Source organism: Trichosurus vulpecula, chromosome 1 (genome assembly GCF_011100635.1).
Source record: "Trichosurus vulpecula isolate mTriVul1 chromosome 1, mTriVul1.pri, whole genome shotgun sequence".
Lineage (NCBI taxonomy): Eukaryota > Metazoa > Chordata > Mammalia > Diprotodontia > Phalangeridae > Trichosurus > Trichosurus vulpecula.
In genome coordinates, this window is record NC_050573.1 from 539,854,903 (window position 1) to 539,874,463 (window position 19,561).

General features: G+C 33.7%; 1 protein-coding gene across 1 annotated transcript in view; it reads right to left on the bottom strand.

The window, feature by feature from the left end:
- Positions 1-19,561, bottom strand: part of LMTK2 (lemur tyrosine kinase 2) — a 110,349-nt gene that overhangs the window by 36,352 nt on the left and 54,436 nt on the right. Inside the window, exons 5-8 of the mRNA XM_036741409.1 lie at positions 19,249-19,322; positions 14,976-15,094; positions 14,069-14,156; positions 686-819 (exon numbers count right to left, since the gene is read on the bottom strand). Coding sequence (XP_036597304.1) covers positions 686-819; positions 14,069-14,156; positions 14,976-15,094; positions 19,249-19,322 — 415 coding nt within the window. The remainder of the gene's footprint in view (positions 1-685; positions 820-14,068; positions 14,157-14,975; positions 15,095-19,248; positions 19,323-19,561) is intronic.

Below are 19,561 nucleotides of genomic sequence, written 5' to 3' on the forward strand. Positions count from 1 at the left end.
AAAGCCTATCCCTTTTAATAAAACCATGCTCCCAGTAATGCTATCTGGCTGTATATTATAAAATACTATACCCTCAGAAGAATTAAAAAGACAATAATCCAAAAGTTAATGGACAGATGTATGGTTGAGTGTAATCTGGGTGTAGCATACTATCAACAGAAACTTGGGTGCCACAGATGGCATATTTAATGCATTACTGAGGACATACATGTTCTGAAACAAATTAGGCAAAAATGAGAGAAAACAGATAGAGAGCTTGTATGTATCAATGTATTAAAGAACAAGAACGCCTTCAGCATATTGTGTTGATTCTCTATGGAAGGTTTATGGGAAGACTTGAACATGAATTACACAAAATGAGAAGCTGCAGAGCGTTTCTACTTTGTTAATGATGAAATGACGTCTGTCAAAAGAATTAAAAAATGTCAAGCATTTGTTTTACAGCTTCTGGGTATAGCAGTAGCTTGCAGCTTTACCATTAAGTCAAATATTAGCAAGGAGAACAATGTACAATGTAAGAGAGATGCAGTTTCACTTCAAACCATATTTACAGATTAAGAAATTCTCCACTTTCACATCTCTACCTCCTTATGTGTTCTGGTAAGATAACCTTTGTAGAAAGCTAAATATTCCTCAGAACTCAACAAAATGATTTAAAACCCGTCCTCAAATCATAAGATCTTACCTATGTACAAAATGATGTTTGTGCATTATGGCAAGTCCAGCAGCAATCTCACAGGCCATTCTTTGTAGCAGCATTATTTGTGAATCTCCTTTAACATGCTCCTGCTCACTGCACAAATATGCTTTTAGGTCACCCTGGAAAAAATAAATTAGCATATATTACTGTTTCTGAATGCCAAATATGCCCAACAGATACTTAAGATGAAAGCAGCAACTAAACACATTACTTAGTTAGCATCAATCAACAAGGTTATTAGTAGTTATAAAATAAATGAACTTAGGACTCCAACTCTTTTTTTTTTGCATTATTTTTTTTAATTTATTTAACATATTTAGTTTTCAGCACTGATTTTCACAAGAGTTTGAATTACAAATTTTCTCCCCATTTCTAGGGGTCCAACTCTTAAGTCACAAATAATGATTCTTACAAAACACAACTTAAATATATAGTGCTTTCTTTACAAGTATATAATAACTAACCATCATATCACCTTCTTCATCCAACTGCATGTGAAATAGTACATGCACAACAGTAAAAAAAAATAGCTCTGCATTATTGCATTACTTATATTATAGCTCTGACTTTTAAAACAAACTTAAGAAAACACAGAAATACAGAATTATGGACCTACACTTCGTCCAACTCCTCATTTTATAGATGATAAAACTGAAAATGAGAATATATAGATTAAAATTTTTTTATTGATATCTTTTGTTTTTACATAACCTGTGTTTCCTGATGTATCTTTTCCTCCTTTGCCTTTCCTTATAACAAAGAAGAAAAAAGAGATGGAAAAATAAATAGTTCAGAAAAATTAACCAACATATCAAAAAAGTCTGACACTATTAGTAGTGTTCCACACTTAAAGTTCCCACCATTTCAATAAAGAAGGAAGGAAGGTACCTTCTCATAGCACTTCTTTGGGGCCAAGCTTGGTTATCATAGTTTCATAACATTCAATTTCAATTATATTGGTGCTGCTATTTTCCCCATTTACACTGTTAGTTTCCTGGTTCTGCTTACTTAACTTTGCATCAGTTCATATAAGTCTTCTCATGCTTCTGTATATTCATTATATTCACTGTTTCTTACAGCACAATAACATTCTATTACATTCATTTTCCTCAACTTGTTTAGCAATTCCTCAATCTATCTACTTTATTTCCAGTTCTTTGCTACTACAAAAAGTACTATAAACATTTTGGTATAAAATAACAACAATATATAATGCTGTAAGGTGTGCAAACTGCTTAACTTATGTAAACTTAGTTGATCCTCACAACAATCCTATGAGAAAAGTGCTATTATTAACCTCATTTTATAGATAAGGAAATTGAGACACAGCCAAGTTAAATAACTTGCCTAGAGCCACGCAGCTGGTAAGTATCTGGGACCTTTAAAAAAATAAAAACAAAACCATTGACCTTCTCAGGAGTATAGGCCTGGCAATGTAATATTGGGATCACAGAGTATAGACGTATAGTGATTTTCTTTGAATGACGGAATATGTATTTTCAAGGCACTAGATTATAACACATATAGACTAACATGTGAAAAGAGAGAACAAAAGAAACGATGTCATAGTATTTCCCTCAAGGTGTTGTCAAGAGTAACAGCTACGCATTTTTAGAGAACCAAAACACCATATACTAAAACTGGAAGGTCTGTAACAATAATAATAGCCAGAATGAGCGAACTGATAAGATCACAGGATCAAGACTTGGAAAAGACTTTATAGATTATCCAGTTCAACCCCCTTCATTTTACACATGAGAAAAATGTAGCTTAGAGAGGCAAGATAACTTGGTCTAGGTCACAAAGGGGTAAGTAGGACTGTGATTCAAACCCAGGTCCTTTGATTCCAACCCACTGTTCTTGCCACTCTGTCACCCTGGGGAAGAAAGGGGAAAGAATGAGGTAGAATCAATAGTAATTTATTCAGGTGTTCCAAAAGGTCACCCGGCCACCTGCTATGTGATGAAAAAGCCTAGCCTCTCTTGAAGTGGCATGATTTTTTGACAAGTATTTTCATTTAACTACCTGTCCCCAAGAATTAAAAAATTCACTAAGTTAATAATTCTAATAAAAAAGGTATAAACAAGATGCTAAAATTTAGCTTTGCATACCCTTAAAACTACCTAAATTTTAAAGTTTGAGACACTAAGTCATCCCCATGTTGATACCACATAATTTTCTAAATTCACTGGGACTGCTTTTGCAAGTTCAGTTAAATAATATAAGGACAAGTGGTGATCAGGGAGGTCCAAAATATACTACCTAAAAGAAAAAAGGAATTTATCACAATGCTTTGATAATGACTTTGAACCCACATTTAAACTTTTACTGAACTTTGATTAGATTCAAAATTTAAGCTTTTTATAATTAGATTAAATAAGATTTATAATTAGATCTAACAAACACGCATATTAAAAATGAAGGCAACCATATTCTCAGCTTCTCATTGGGAAAGAAATCTGAAAGTACCTTTGTTTCAATTTTACCTTAAAAAGAGAGAGGCATAAAATCAAAGGAAAAAGGTAATGCTAACTAAAAGGCATGGAAGTTTTTCTTGTAAAATTTTACTTAAGCTCTGAAGAACTCTAATATATTACAGCTCTTAGTAAAGACTGCTAAATTATCATGCTGTTTCATTGAAAATAATTTTTAAGCCAAACAATATTTTTGTTCACAAGGAAAGCAAGCCTTAAATATCCCACTCTCTCAGGAATTAGGTATATATTGTACACTAAATTTATATTATTTTATCTGTCTTTCAAAATTCTCTTTTATCACTTTTGTGATTTTTTCTCTATCTTCTTAAATAAGTAATATCCTCAAGGGCAGTAACAAAATTAAAAAAAAAAACCCGCCATCATACACATTACACAAAGCAGAAATCAACAAATGTTGATTAATACAAATTAAATTAATTCAAACAAATTCAAGCAAATGACCACAGGGTTACAGTTTAAGGAGGACACTTAAAGCAATCTATTCAGAAGCTACACAAGAAATAAAAGGTGTGCATCTACATTTCCAATGGAATATTAAAATCCAATCTATTACCCAAGTCCCTTAACTATAAGGGTATCTTATCATCTCTCTCAAGGAAAGAGGCTAAATACAAACCTATGTGCATGATGATTTGTGTTCCATCATATTTGAATATTTCTCAAAATAAATAATAGCTTTTGCCAAACAGTTTATATTTTTTCACAAGTGCCTTCTTCTACAAAGGTGGGAGGAGAAATGGCAAGGTGGCAGCAGTCATTTAAAAATGTCATTAGAGGATATTCATGTCCACATACTATTTTTTTGAAATGTCCCTCTTCCTTCATATGTCACTAAAACCCAAAATATTAAGGTAAAGGTTTGTTAAACTTATATAACTATGTTAAGATGGTAATAGCAATCCTTAACAGGAAGAAAAATGACTAATAAACCATGTCAGGCTTCTGTTTTAATATTTCTATAATTTTTCCCCATGGTATTCTGTCAAGTTAAAACATTCAACATTTGAGCAGGAAACAGGGACGATTCTATATGCCAGTTATTAGAACACTGCTGGTATTTAAATCTATAATGATAAATTTGGTTGATTGCTCACAATTATTTTGTAACCAATGGGATCCAGAAAGAAACAATTCTATATTTAAAAGCATTCAAAAGGTAAGTTCAACATAAAATATTTGGTTTCAATAGATTCCACATTATAGCAATTGGTTTGTTCAATTACAGAACTGCCAGTCTTTATTCAGATTTTTAGCACCTGGAAAAGACTGAGGTCATCCAGTTATAAATTTTCATTATCATTTAAATGAAATAATGTTAACTCTCTCCATATAATACCTATTGTCCACAATTGTATTGTTCCATTAAAAAAGGGGGCTCAGTTTATACTGAATCTGGCCCACTTGTGAAAACAGGTGTCACAAAGGGTGGGACTTCTTAAGACAACCCATTATGGTGAGTCCCTAATAAACTTTGTCTTTTTCCTTGGCTGAAAAAAAAAGGGGGGGGGTCTAGAAAGGCTTTAGAATGGCATATTCTACTTTGAAAACATTTATTTTTATACTGAACTTAACAAACATCAAATAAAATGGGCATATAATGGTATACATTCTAGATGAAAATCAAATACCCCAGAGAAATCGCAAACCTGCCATTTTCCGTACCTGACTGTAGAGGGCAGCAAGCAACTATATTAAGATGTCATTTAGGGGCTGCAACATGTTACTTTAGGTTTCTTCAAGCTAACTTCTATGACTCATTTGACATATACTGAAAAAGCATTATTCAAAATTCTAGAGAAATGAATGGAAATTGTTCTGAGAGACTTTTAATTTTTATAGTGGGCTATACTGAACTAAGTATTTTCAATCTAAAAACTGAATAGGAAAAAGAATGGGTGAAAATGAAGGTTTCATAATTATTAAACAAATGAATGTCATTTTTTTTCACCTAGTAAATTTGTTTTAATTATAATTCCAAATGTACAGTATAGGTAAAGTAACATTCATAAAGTAATTCAGAATGTACATATCCCCACCTAATGTACTATATTACTACACCTTCTGAAATAAAATCAAGTAGTTTTTAAAAAAATATTACTTATGGTGAAATGTGTCTCTCTTTTAGAATGGCAGACTAAATAGCAATCTGATATAAGGAAGAAGGGTGTGCGTGCGTGTGTGCGCGTGCATATACACACATATAAACATAAAACAGATGTGAGATCATAAATACTTTAAATATTCTAAGGGAATACTTATATGAAATTTTTTGTTGAGAAAAATTAGGGTTTGTTTTTTTTTTTTTTACAATGGACTTATGGTTGCAGAAGAGTCAGAGGATGTACGAATGAGTTATTTCATCAAAGAAAGGCTAGTTTAAGAAAGCTTACCTCAAAAGAGAAAGAAAAATAAAAAGTAAAAAGCAAACGGCAAACAGAAATACAAATGATGGGAATATGATACAAGATGTTTTTATAGAAAGATGTAGCTCAGCTCAGAGAACTTAAAAAAGAAGAGGCTAAATGTCCATAAACCAGAAGAAACTATTCAAAGATTTTTGTAGGGATAGAACCTACCAGACACTGGCTACATTAGCCAGGAGAGCTTTCTGAACCTTCACATCATCTCTCATAAATATACCCCTCTCTCCACTCACACAGCTGCCACTGTGTAGAGATTCTTATCACCTCATGTCTCTCACTGCTCTTATCTATCCTCCACTTACATCCCAGATATTTTCTTAATTCGAGGTCTGATATGGCACTTCCCTACTCAACGAACTCCAGTGTTTCCCTATTACATGCAGGATCAAATGTAAAATCCTCTAGTGTTTAAAGCCCTTCCCACCTTTCCGGTCTTCTTATACCTTAATCCCCACCATGTACTTTAAAATCTAGCTACACTGGCCTTCTTCCTATTCTTTGCATTTGACACTCTATATCCTTTTCACTGGCTGTCCCTCATGCCTAAAATACTTTCCCTCCTCACTTTCACCTTCTGGTTTCCCTAGCTTCCTTCAAGCCTCAGCTTAAATCCTACTTTCTGCAAAGGGTCTTTCCTATCCACCCCCAACCATTTACTCTGATTATATCTTGTATGATTATAGCTGTTTACACATTGTCTCCCCATTAGAAGTCCTTCCTTCCCTGCTTGAGGGAAGGACTATATCCTCCTAGTTCTGATATTTGTTACTACCTTTGTGTCCTCAGGGGAATCACTTAATTTCTCTATGCTTCAATTTCCTTATCATAAAATGAAGGCTTGAACTAGATGAGCTCTAAAGTGGCCATCAGCTCCAAATCCTATAATACTATGAAGAGAATTTTTTAAAAAAAAGAGTAAGATGCAACAGCCTAGGCTGGGAGTTGGAAGGAAGATGGGCTAGCAAGAATTAATTTGAGAGTCATGGATTGGTGAAGAGGGCCATTTACAGGCCTTTACAACCTGGTTTCAACCTACATTTCTAGCCTTTACTAACTACTCGAGTCAAATTGGACTTCCTGCTGTTCCTCATACATGACACACATCCTGTATATATGACTGTCGCATTTACCTAGAATGCAATCCCTCCTCACTTCCCCCTCTTAGAATTCCTCCTATTTTTCTTCCTCCACACTTGGCACAAACATCACCAGTAAAAGCTTCCTGATCTCCCTAGCTATTAATTTTCTCTCCTCATCCCCAAACCAAACTACCTTCCTATTCATTTTGTATATGCTTATGTGTACAAGTTATCTTCCCTGAAAGAATGTGAGTTCCTTGAAAGCAGGGACAATTCCATTTTGTCCTTGTTTCCTTAGCACAGGGTCTAAAACATAGTACGTGCCTAATACATGTTTGTTGATTGATCCTATTTCAGCTAAAGAGTGCTCAATGCATGAAATAATGAGAAATGAGTAAAAATGAAAGCAAAACTCTATAGCAGGGTTTGTATAAATTTAGAAAACAAGCTTAATTAGTCTATACATACAAACATACTTCAAGAAGCCAGAAGACATTGATTTTATTCCCGGATCCACAAATAACAGTTTGAAGGCAAGACATACTTGATCTTTTTGAGCCTGTTTACTGTAAATCAGAAGTAGTATTTGTACTACCCATTTCAGAGATGTTATGAGGATCAAATGAAATTTTGCATTTGCATTTTCACTCTGGCACTATGTGTGCTATATGTAATATTATTATTATTGTGGTATCTAGTATATTGTTTAATAGTAATGAAAAAAGGAAGAAGGAATCTAGTGCTTTGGGGATTTTGAGAGTTTATAGATCATAATTTTGATAGTTTTATATAGACAGATTTATATACATATCTATGATAGTTGTTAAAGAAGTAAACACATGTTGCTTGGCTACACGAAAGTCTGCTTAAACTACTGTGTGGGCAGGCAAAGAAGGGGAGGTAGGAAAGGCAACCAACATTTAAAAAAATATGGTTGCTAAATGCAGAGTATGTGTTAGGATGGCCTAAAGGGCAAGATTTGAGACATCTTATTTTTATCAAATGAATTGCCCTTACATTAAATGATCTCCCAATAAAATGAAAGCCTTATCAAAAATTATTAAATTTACTTTGAACAGTTCTCTTCATACCAAGTTACTAAAGGCATGTAAATGCCTTCTAATATAGTCTTTGGCTTTTCTAAATCTTTCAAATTAGAATATGTAACACAACAGTCATGTGACTTTTGTTTAGTAATTATCTCAAATATGACTCCAGAGTATCACGCAACTCAGAGTATCACTTCTTTAAAGCAGTAGGAAGAATCTTGAACAAATTATGTTCATCAAATCACTTTTCTTTGGAATGCACTATCTTCATGACTGATATTAAACCATTTAAAACTCCATCAGGAAATTTAAATGAAACTATCAATTAACAAGCATTTATTAAGTATCTACTAAATACTTCACAGGCATGGTGCTGAGGCAATGGGGATCTAACAACAAAAGTTAAAATGTCTGCCCTTGAGGAGCTTACTAATCTAGCACATGTACATACACATGTACATACAATATGTGTGGGGAAGGCTATAGCAGCTGAAGGGGTCAGGACAGTTTTCACATTGAAGGTGGTGTTTGAGTTAAGAGTTAAAGGAAGCTAAAGATTCAAAGATGCAGAGGTATGGAAAGACTGCATGGGGGATAGCCAGTGAAAAGGAATGGAGATGGGAGAAAGAATGGCTTGTGTGAGGAATGGCAAGACAGCCAGTTTGGCTGGACTGTAATATCCATAAGGAAGAATAAAGTAGGGAAAGTCAGATGGGGCTATGATGTAAAAAGGTTTTGAAGGTCAAACAAGAGTTTATATTTAATTCTAGAGGTAATACAGAACCAGTTAATTTAATGAATAGAGGAGTGACATGGTAAGACCTTTGGCAGACATGTGGAGGATAAATTGGAGAATGGAGAAGAAGGAAGACCAATTAGGAGGCTATTGAAAGAGTCCAGGCAAGAGAGATGATGAGGGCTTGAACCAGGGTAAGGGCTCTATAAATGGGGAGAAGAGGATGGACATGAGAGATGCTATGGAGCTAGAAATAGTAAGAATTAAAAACTGGCTAGATACGTGGGGTGAGGAAGAGGTCACAGTTGAAAATGACACTAAAGTTGTAAACCTAAGTAACTGGAAAGGTGGTAGAATTCATGACAGAAATAGGGAAGTTTGGAAGAGGGGTGGCAAATCATAGTGTTGCAGATGAGTACCTCCTTTTGTGTTCACTCTTCCATGCCTTAGTCAAAGGAAATTTTTATACACAGAAAAGCTGAACTATGAAAAGAATCAGACCCTACCTAATTTAAGCTAGTATTTACTACTATGGTTTTCAATTTACTACTATTTCAATTCTAAAAATAACAATTTTTCACATTTTCTATTCAAATAAAGAGAATTTTAAGCAATTCTAAGAATCTGAATATTTTGGCTACCAAATTTATCATTAAAAATTCAACTGCTTAATTTTTTCTTTCTTTGAAAGATGATGCATGAAATGTTTTGATACCTTTAAACTTAACATAAACTGAAGAATCATGGAATCTCAGGGCTGAAAAATCTCAGAAATCATCTGGACAAAGCTTAACATATAATCAGCAAATTGTCATCCTGCATTTGAACATCTCTCGTGAGTGGCAACCAACAAACTCATGAGATAAACCACTAATTGTCAGAGCTTACTATAAATCTAAATCTGCCTCTTTATAACTCCTATTTATTGATCTTACTTCTGAACTACGGGGCAAGGCAGAATAAATCTAATCCCTCTTCCACATATACATGTTGTCTTTCCAAAAGAATCTAAATTCCTTAAGTTCAGGGATTTTTTCCAGTTTTGTCTTTATATCCTTGGTGCTTAGTGTAGTAACTACATGTTGAATGATTCCAAATGACAATCTTTCAAATTTCTGAAGATAGCTAACAAATCTAAATGGTCTGTTTTTCTGATTAATCCTGCCCAATTCTCTAAAACGAGTTTCATATGGCACGACTTCAAGGCTGTTTACCATCCTGGTTGCCCCTCACCACCCCCACCTTCCTTTAACCATGTAGCTTATGTCCTTCTATAAACAGTGGCATCCAGAACTAAACATAATATACTAAAAATGTGTGACCAGCAAAATAAAGTGGGACTATCCTCTACTTAGGCCTAAATGCTACACCTTTCTTAATGCAAACCGAGATCTTGCAGAATACTAAAAAACCTTTTTTCAGACAACTTTTATCTAGCCATGTCTTTTTCATCTTGCATTTCTGAAGATGATTTTTTTTGAAACCTAGTATAAGACTTTACAATTATCCTTATTAAATTTTAATACTCAAGCAAGAAAAAAAGAGACAACTTTTTCACACATAAAGGGCTATAAATTACAATGTTCTCCATTTTAAATTGAAATTTTAAAAAATCCCTATGCTGAAAAAATTAGCTACTTGCTTTGAATTCAGAACTAAAAACTTCAACTCTAGTACTATATTCATGAAGTCTAATTATTGGAATCTATGTGAAAGCAGAAGCACTATGTGATAAAAATTACTAGTACTGAGGTAGATAAGTGGTACAAGTGGATAGAGTACTGGACCAGGAGTTAAGAAGACTTGAGTTCAAATTTTCCCTCAGACAATTACTAGCTGGGTGACTCAACCTCTGTCTCAGTTTCCTTATCTGTAAAATGGGGATTATAATAGAATCTATCTCCCAGGGTTATTGTGAAGTTAAAAGGGGACAAAGTGCTTTGCAAATTTTAAAGCACAGTAAATGTGCTTTATTTACCTAATATTGGTCCTACTTCTTTTTAAAAATAAGGTTCTATAAAAACAAGGTTCACTGTAATTATCCCAAATGTCTCTTCACTTCCCCTTCCCTGACAGCCATCTTATATAACAAATGGCATTGTTTTAGAGAGGAGAAAAAACTCAATACAACTTTGAAAATGTCTAAAACATGTGCAATGTTGACACCTGTGGACCTCCCGCCTCCACCAAGGGTTAGATTGGAGCTGTCTTCTCATACCTCTTAATTCAAGTCCCACTTAATAATTTTGTTACACCCACTTTGGATTTTTTGGTGTGTAGTTGTTCTTTCTACTTACACTGCTATTTGTACTGTATAAATTGGTTTTTGGCTCTCCTTACTTCACTCTGCATCAAGTCACATAGAACTACCATGCTTCTCTGTATTACATACACATACACATAATTTCTTACAGCACCATAATATTCCATCATATTCATGTGCTACAAATTGTTTATCCATTCTCCAGTTGATGGGCATCTACTCTGACTACAATTCTTAGCTATCAGAGAAAGTGCTACTATAAATATTTGGAGTATATGGAGAGTTTTAGTCACCTTATTTGCATAATTCTAAACTGCTTTTCAGGATGGTCGTACTACTTCAACGCTCCTCAGTCTTATCCTTTCACAACCCTTCCAGCACTGACTGGTGTCATTCTTTGTCATTTTTGTCCTTTTGCAGGGTGTGAGGTGAAACCTCATGGCTGTTTGATTTGCCTCTTACTATCAGTGATTTCGATCATTCTTTTATGTAGTTGTGAATACTCTGCAGTTTTTTTGAGAACTATTTGTTCATATCTTTTGACCACTGGAGAATAGCTATTGGTCTGATATATAATTACCAACTGTTTATATATCTTAGATATCAATCCCTTATCAGAGAAATATGATACAAAGATTTTTTTTTTCCTACTTTAACTGGCCCCACTCTCAAGTTCATCTGATATCCAAATTTCAGTAGGTCTTTAACCCTTTGACAACTAGTGAAACACAGGTATATCAAATTCATAAGCCAATCTGGATGTCTCTTATAAAAGGGGACGTCATCAACAAATCTGAGGAGCAAGGAAGAAATTATCTCAAAGATCTAAGGAGAAGATAACAGCTTATGACTAAACAAACAATTGAGAGGATTATAAAAGATAAAGTGAGCTATTTTGATTACAAAAAACTTAAAAGATTTTGCACAAACAAATCTAGTATAGTTAAAATTAGAAGGAAAACAAGTAACTGGGAAAAATCTTCGTAGAAAGTTTCTAGGATAGAAGTCCAAAGAGAGGATATTTTCTAGAATAAAAATCCAAGATACATAGGGAACTGGTCCAAATGTATAAGACTGAGACCAATTCCTAACAGATAAGTGGTCAAAGGATAGGAACAGGCAGTTTTCAAAGGAGAAAATCGCAAACTATCAACAACAATATGAAAAAGTGCTCCAAATCACTAATAATTAGAGAAATGCAAATTAAAGGAATTCTGAGGCTCTACTTGACACTCAGATCAGCAAAGATGACAAGTGAGAAAATAAAAATTGGAGGGGCTGTGGGAAAAGAGCCACCTTCACACATGGTCAGTGGAGCTGTGAATTGTTCCAGTCATTTTGGAAAGTAATTTAGAACCATGCCCCAAAAGTCACTAACTGTGCATACCCTTTGACCCAGCAATACCACTATCAGGACAATGCTTCAAAGAGGTCGAATAAAGATGAAAAGTACCTATATATACAAAAATATTTTTAGCAGTTCTTTTTGTAGTATCCCAAAACTGAGAATGGCTAAACAAATTATCATATATGATGGAATATTATTATACCACGAGAAATGACAGAATGGACAGTTTCTGAAGAAACTCGGAAGACCTCTATGAATCGATGTGGCATAAAGTGAGCAGAAGTAGGAGAACAATTTATACAATGACAATCAACACTATAAAGAAAGACAATTTTGAGAAACTTTAGAACTCCGATCAATAAAATAATAAACTATGAAGTCAGAGAACCAAAGATGAAACAGGCCCCCCCCCTTCCTACCAGAGGTGATGGACTCAAAACACATGAGACATACATTTCTGGACATGGTTAATGTGAGAATTTGCTTCACTGAACTATGCATATGTGTTATAAAGGTTTTCTTTTTCTTTTCTTGTTCAAAGGAGCTGAAGGGGTAGTAGGAGGAAGAAATAATAAAGGTTTGTAAAAATATATATTTTTTAAAATATGGGCATGTTTTGTAGGCAAAGATCAAGGTAACAAGCAGGAAGACAGCTCTCATTACTTCATTTTTTTTGTATCTATAAAACCGAGAATTATGAATGAATTAACCCTATTTGCTTCATTGAACTATGCGTATGTGTTGTGAAGGTTTTCTTTTTCTTTTCTTGTTCAAAGGAGCTGAAGGGGTAGTAGGAGGAAGAAATAATAAAGGTTTGTAAAAATATATATTTTTTTAAAAATATGGGCATGTTTTGTAGGCAAAGATCAAGGTAACAAGCAGGAAGACAGCTCTCATTACTTCATTTTTTTTGTATTTATAAAACCAAGAATTATGAATGAATTAACCCTATGTGACATTTAAGAGGAAGAGCAGAGTTGTACAAGTTGCTAGGCACTCCAATGGAATGTTAAATCATGTGTCAAGGATGCGTTTGGATGAGGACCAGAACCTGATGGATATAAGAAATTTTTTTCCAGTTTTTTTTTTTTTTTGGGGGGGGGGGGTTTGGACATAAGAAATTTTAATATGGGTATAGATTTAGCATTGCAAATCATAATGTGTATGGGAATTCAATGAGGAGCATGTCAAACAAAAACAATTAAGAAGATGGGTACTGTCCAAGAATTGAATATTTGCAGAAATGGTTAATGTTAAGAATTATGTATATGAGTAGTAATAGTCACCAATAGGTTGGAAATCCATCCTTTGTAAAGGTTGGATTTAAATGTCCCAATTACTGGATCTGACTGAAAACTGAGACAAAGAGAATGAAAAGGAAAAAAAAAAGAGTTTAACTGAACAAATCTATTAGGTAGGAGGGAAGAAGTTTTAGATCCTTTCAGCTTTAATGAGCTGCTTAATAGTATATTAAATACGCAGCAAAAACAAGTTTATATGACAGGAAGTGGATAAGTCATAGCTAGAGGACAGGACAGGAGCGACTACAATTGCTTGTGGAGAGTTAGGGTTAATAGATACTTAATAATACCACATTGCCACAGTTATCCATAAAGTTGAACTGAGCTTTTGAACTTGGGTTCATCCATTTCTTTGGTAGCCTTACACAATGTGTGGAAGATCAAGTTGTTTATTACATCACGAAGTACCTAAGTTATTCTTTGACCTCAAAGCCTAGAGTCCAGGAAGGAAGTAAAAGAGCTAACAAGATATTCCTCCTCCAGTAGGAACATGTAAATGAACACTTCCCAGAAAAGCTAATTTATAATTTTTTAATAAATTAGCAGCAAAGCACCTGAAATTGGAGCAAGAAGTTATGGTGAAACTGGTATTTGGCCCCCATGTTCACTATTTCATATGCCTTTCAAATAAAGTCTAAAAATCTGAACTTAAATTCTCTCCTGAAACTTACCATATCACACAACTCAAACACCAGAAGATATGGGATTGCTTCCACACACCGTCCAACACACTGAAGAATATTTGGATGCTGAAGAATACTATATTGGAAAAATATAAAACTTCAAATCAGTCTTCATCACTAAGCATGCCAATACAACTTCCACAAACTTTTACCCCAATTTTTTTGCAACGAATCAAATGTAAATCAATCATGACATACCACTATGTTAAGGACCTGTGATTTGAGATGTGAGAATTCCCTCTACCAAGACAGACCACCAACTCTTTCTGCGCCAGTGTTACTGAGTTGCTTGGCCTCATAAAGGCTGTGACTTGCCTGTGATCACAGGGCTAGCAGGTGCGAGAGGCAGGATATCAATTGTCTTCACTCAACTCCCTGCCTTTAAGTCCAGCATTATACTCCCTATCCCCAGAACATTCTAAATCAAATTTAAACAGAAATGGCAAACTAAAAATGACAAGATAAGTATGTTACTTCTGATCAGGAGAAACTGACTTATAATTTACACATAACTTCTTAATAAATAAATAATTCCCACTGTAGAGAACATTTCTATACTTCATTGAATGTTATTTTTATTAAGGACAGTCATTCAAATTTACATAGAAAGGTTCAATTTTGAGCCAACATTTATTATCGTGCCGGGGTACATTAACAAATTTAATTCTAGAATTATAATTCAATATTTAATATAACTAAGTTATTTTTAGGGCAAATAATTTATCCTTTCAATGTTTTGCCATAGAGTATTAAAATTTCTTTGAATAATATTTCCCACAAAAGATACCATACTAATATAAAAAAAGACAAGGTAAGAAAAGTGTCTTCAATATTAAAAAAACAAAAAACTTCATTCAACAGAATTACATCATCGCACAATTTAAAGTTTACTTACTAGTATGGCTCTCCATTTTTCAAAAATTTATCTTGCTCCTTTGCACTTGCACTGGCTTTTAACTCCTTCACTACTACTCTTGCTACGCTAGTGCCTGTGTAAATCTCTCCAAGCAGAACCTGGAAACAAAGAAGAGTTCCTTATATAAATCCCATCAAACTAGAACAGGAAGTCTCATTTCCTGATTAAAATCAACTGAAGTATGGGGGGGGCGGGGAGTAAGATGTGAAGACAATAGTCCTTTCTTTTTCTACACCACTACAGAAAAGTCTTGGATAATTCCTTTCTTTCAGAAAGAAGCAAATTATTCTAACATGCATGCAGATAAATACCTTTTATATTAAGCAAAACATAACTTATCAGTTAACAGGTCACATTACAAGGCTATTATAAATTTTACTGGTCAAAACCACTTTACCTTGATAGGCTCATGTTAGTTTCTTTTGTTACGTTTCAATAATGCAAAGGATCTGAGATTTAATTTGTCTGGGTCCCCTACGTCCTCTACGTTTTATAAATTACCATTATTATGACCAAAAGATAATATCCATTGCCCAACCTATTGTTTATGTGTCTCTCCAAATTTTGCTAGACTGATCCTAACAGTCACTAGAATATACTCCAAACCTTTCTAATTGGGTAGGATCTGCTAGATCTTGTTCTCTAATGACATAGGCCTTAACAACCTCAGGCTTAAATCTAGGTAGTCATAAGAGAACAGATTAGGGTTTTAGAAGGGGAAAGTAGTCATAAAAGGATAAAAATACTTATCTCCTGGGATCAAGTAAATAGCAAAACTTTAGATATATATTCTAACTTTAAAATAATCATCACATTCCAGAAACAGTATGTCTTTATTTTGTACCTAAAACTATACAATGAATATCCTCTTTAGAGTAACAAAACACAAATTAAAATTACTATAAACAAAGAAGCATAAAAAAACTAGCTTAACTGAATTTTACCAAACATTAAGGAAATATAGGATTAACAGAAGTGATTTAAGAAAAACAGATCTGGGTAAAAAAAAAATAACCCACAAGGTAAAATATGAAAAATGGCAAAAGTAATGAATGTAGTAATTAAGGTAGATGTGATAACATAAATTAAAGTCAACAGCTAGTGTGGCTTTAGATCAAAATGATCAAAGATGAAAAATGCTTTCTTTTTAAATAGTTTAAAATTATTTCACTTGCTGGTTGAATAAAATAGTAATCTGTCTTGTAAGTAGAAAGGGTTGTAAATAAGCAAACAATGTTTGAAGGTAAATAAAAGGGTAGGTAATATGTACACCTACATAACTTTGCTAATGAACTGAGTTCTGATTTTTTAAAGTATTAAAAATGAGGATATGTGGGGGGAAAAAGACTGCCATCAATGTGGTAAATAAAGTATGTCAACAAAGAAAAGGAAGCTGATCTTTGTGATTTCAAGCTACGCATGAGTATATTAAGGGAGAAAAGGCTTTTTTACTGTTGCCGTTTAACCTATTTTAGAGGAAAATGGAATATTAAGGAAAAGATAAGACAACTGAAAACTATGAGCCAGGATGTAGTCTTCAAGAATAATGGGGATTAGCCACACTTCCCTTTTTGACATAGCTCTTGTACAGGTTAACTAGAAGAAGGCCACAGATACACTAAACTAGAATTCAGCAAGGCATTTGACAAAGTCTCTCATGATAATCTTGTGACTAAGATATTGGACTCTATCAGAGTAAAATGTTCAGAACTCCAAAACCAGATCCAAAAAGTAGTAAGATGATAATAGTTTAGAGGAAGGCATCCAGTGGAATGTCACAAGAATTTTTTCTTCTTCCCTATTCTGTTCAACATTTAACAAAATCTTACATAAATGGCATGTTAATCAAATTTGCTGAAGACCAAGCTAAAAGGAACACAACATTCTGGATGACAAAACTGAGATATGGAAAGATTTTAATAGAATGGACTCAACTATAAGATGAAATTCAAAAAGGATAAATGTGAAGTTCTATGCTTAAATTTTTTTTAAAAAAATTGAAATGCAGATGGGAGGAGCCTAGATAGATAAAAATTCATGTAAAAACATTTTAGTTTGCATGCAAGTTTGATATGAGTTAATGATGTGAAGCAACCAATAAAAAACTAAGTCATTTTTAGACTGCATTAATAGAAGCTTAGCGTCCAAAATGGGGGTAGGTTATAGTCCTGCTATATTCTGTAATATCACATCTGGATTACTTTTTGGGCACCATATTTAGGAAGAACATTGACAAGAAAATATTGAAAGGACTGGAAAATAAGCTATTCGATGAATTACCGGAGAAACTACCATGGAGAAGATTTAGGGAAGATGTAAAGGGGATATGCCATCAAATATCATTTTAGATAAACTGTTATCAAGAGGAGGGATTACATTTATGTTGCTTGATCCAGAAAGCAGAACCAGAAAATGACACCAACATGCAAAAATAAAAGACTGGCATGAAAGTGAGTCAGAAGAATTACATTATGTCAGTATTTGGTTCTTTGTGATTGGGAAAAATTAACTCCTCAGGCAACATACAATAGTAAGAAATTCCTAGGGTGCTTGAAGTGGTTTTGTTGTAATAAAATTTTATTATAATGAGTATATTGCTAGAAGTCACATACCCGAGCTGTATGACCTAGCAATATCATTCACTATCGAGAAAATATTTCTACTTCAAGGGTCCATGATTTGAACAATGTGGACACATGCCTCACCAAAACAGACTGCAAACTTTCTATACCTTAGGTGACAGTCTTCGTGAATTGCTGTGACAAAAAATTTATTACTCAATGGCTAATCTCATAATAACATAGAAAAGAATGAGAAACTAAAGAGAGCCGTAGTAAAAATACAAATGCTTTCATGTATATATTACCTCTTAATTCCTTGATCTTTTAACTTTTATTATACTCTGGTAGGTGGCTTGGGAATTTAAATGTGATGAGATAACTGAGGTAGGGAAAGGTGAGAAGTAAAAGTATCTTAAAAATAACTGAGATGGTTAAGATCAAAACAAAACAAAAAATTCTAAAAATCTCAATCATAATTCAGTCTAACTTAGTGCTCTCTCTGCCATTCACTTTATAATGCAAAAACACAAGTATGATATACACAATGACTACAGCAAAGTCAATGACAAAGTCACTAAAAGGAAGCAGACCTTTGAGTGGCTGAAAAACCTGGGAAGGTCCTGGAGAACAGATAATAGAAAAACAAACAAACAACTCTCTATTCATGGAAGAAAGAGAAACGCTAAGACCAGCTTCTATATACAATGTCATATACATGGACACTATTGGATATCTTTGCTGAAAATGTTTTTGTCATAAGAGAAGGATGAATCTGAGAAGGGAAGAAGACTCCTCAAAAATGACCATAATGTAAAAACAAAAAGGCATCAAAAGCTTTGTTATACAGAATGCTTCTTTATAATGGCATTCATTACAAAGAGAGAAGCAATACTGAATACTGGAAAAAGTGTTGGAATGGGAATAAGGAGCCCAGGGTTAGAATCCTCCTCTGACACTCAGTATACATGTATTAATAGAGAAATCATTAACCCCTCAGAATTTGTTTTTCTGTAAACTGGCAACAATACTTATATTACGAACCTTACAGGACTACTGTGAGGAAAGTTCCTTCTAAGTCTCAAACATGCTAAATAATCAAGCTACTATTGTTACAACAGGATGTTACCCATATCGCTAAGGTTTTAAGAACTATTGACAGTTCTTTTAAAAAAATTATAAAAAGCTAGAGGGTCCAAGTTTGAAGGAACTTGGAGGAAGAATTTTAGATAAAGACTTCTTTTCTTTCTCCCCATTCCATTCTAATATAATACTCTAGCGATCAATCATGGTCATTTTGGTGTCCTAATCACAAGGCTGCTGAACCTAAAAATCCCGCTGGACACCTTTAAGGCAAAAATACAAGATAAATAAGACCAGGAGCTAGTGAGGTGAAGGAGCTCTGAAAAGTAAAAATTATCAGAAAACGAAATATGGAGAACAAGAATAATTTCTCCAGTACTAAAAGTTCAACTAGAAAACTGTTTGAAACATACATAAATACATAATTTGTGGAAATATTTTTTTAAAATATGAAGAATTAAAGTATTTGATTCACATAGGATTTTATGATATTTGATTTTCAATTATTACAGATTATGACATACAATAGGAATTCTACATGATAAAGAATATAGATCAGTCAGTCATAAAACCAAAATTTCACTACTAAAGCTTTAGAAGTTAAATTTTACCTTTCCAAACCAGCCATTTCCAATTTCTTGGATATAGTTTAGACTCTGGCGTGCAACTTGAGACTTCAATCCTTCTGTTAGGGGGGAAAAATAGCCCCCCCATTATATTAAAATTTTTTTAAAGGTCACCAGAATTTAAGTAACAAAGTCATCAAGCATATATTAAAATTTTTTTCTGAACCTGACAAACATCAATAAATACGAATATTTCTATATACAAAGATGATAAAGAATATTATATATGAATCTACTTATGTACAATTTGTTATTTTATTTACTTAGTTTTCAGCACTTTATTTCCAGAAGCTGTCAT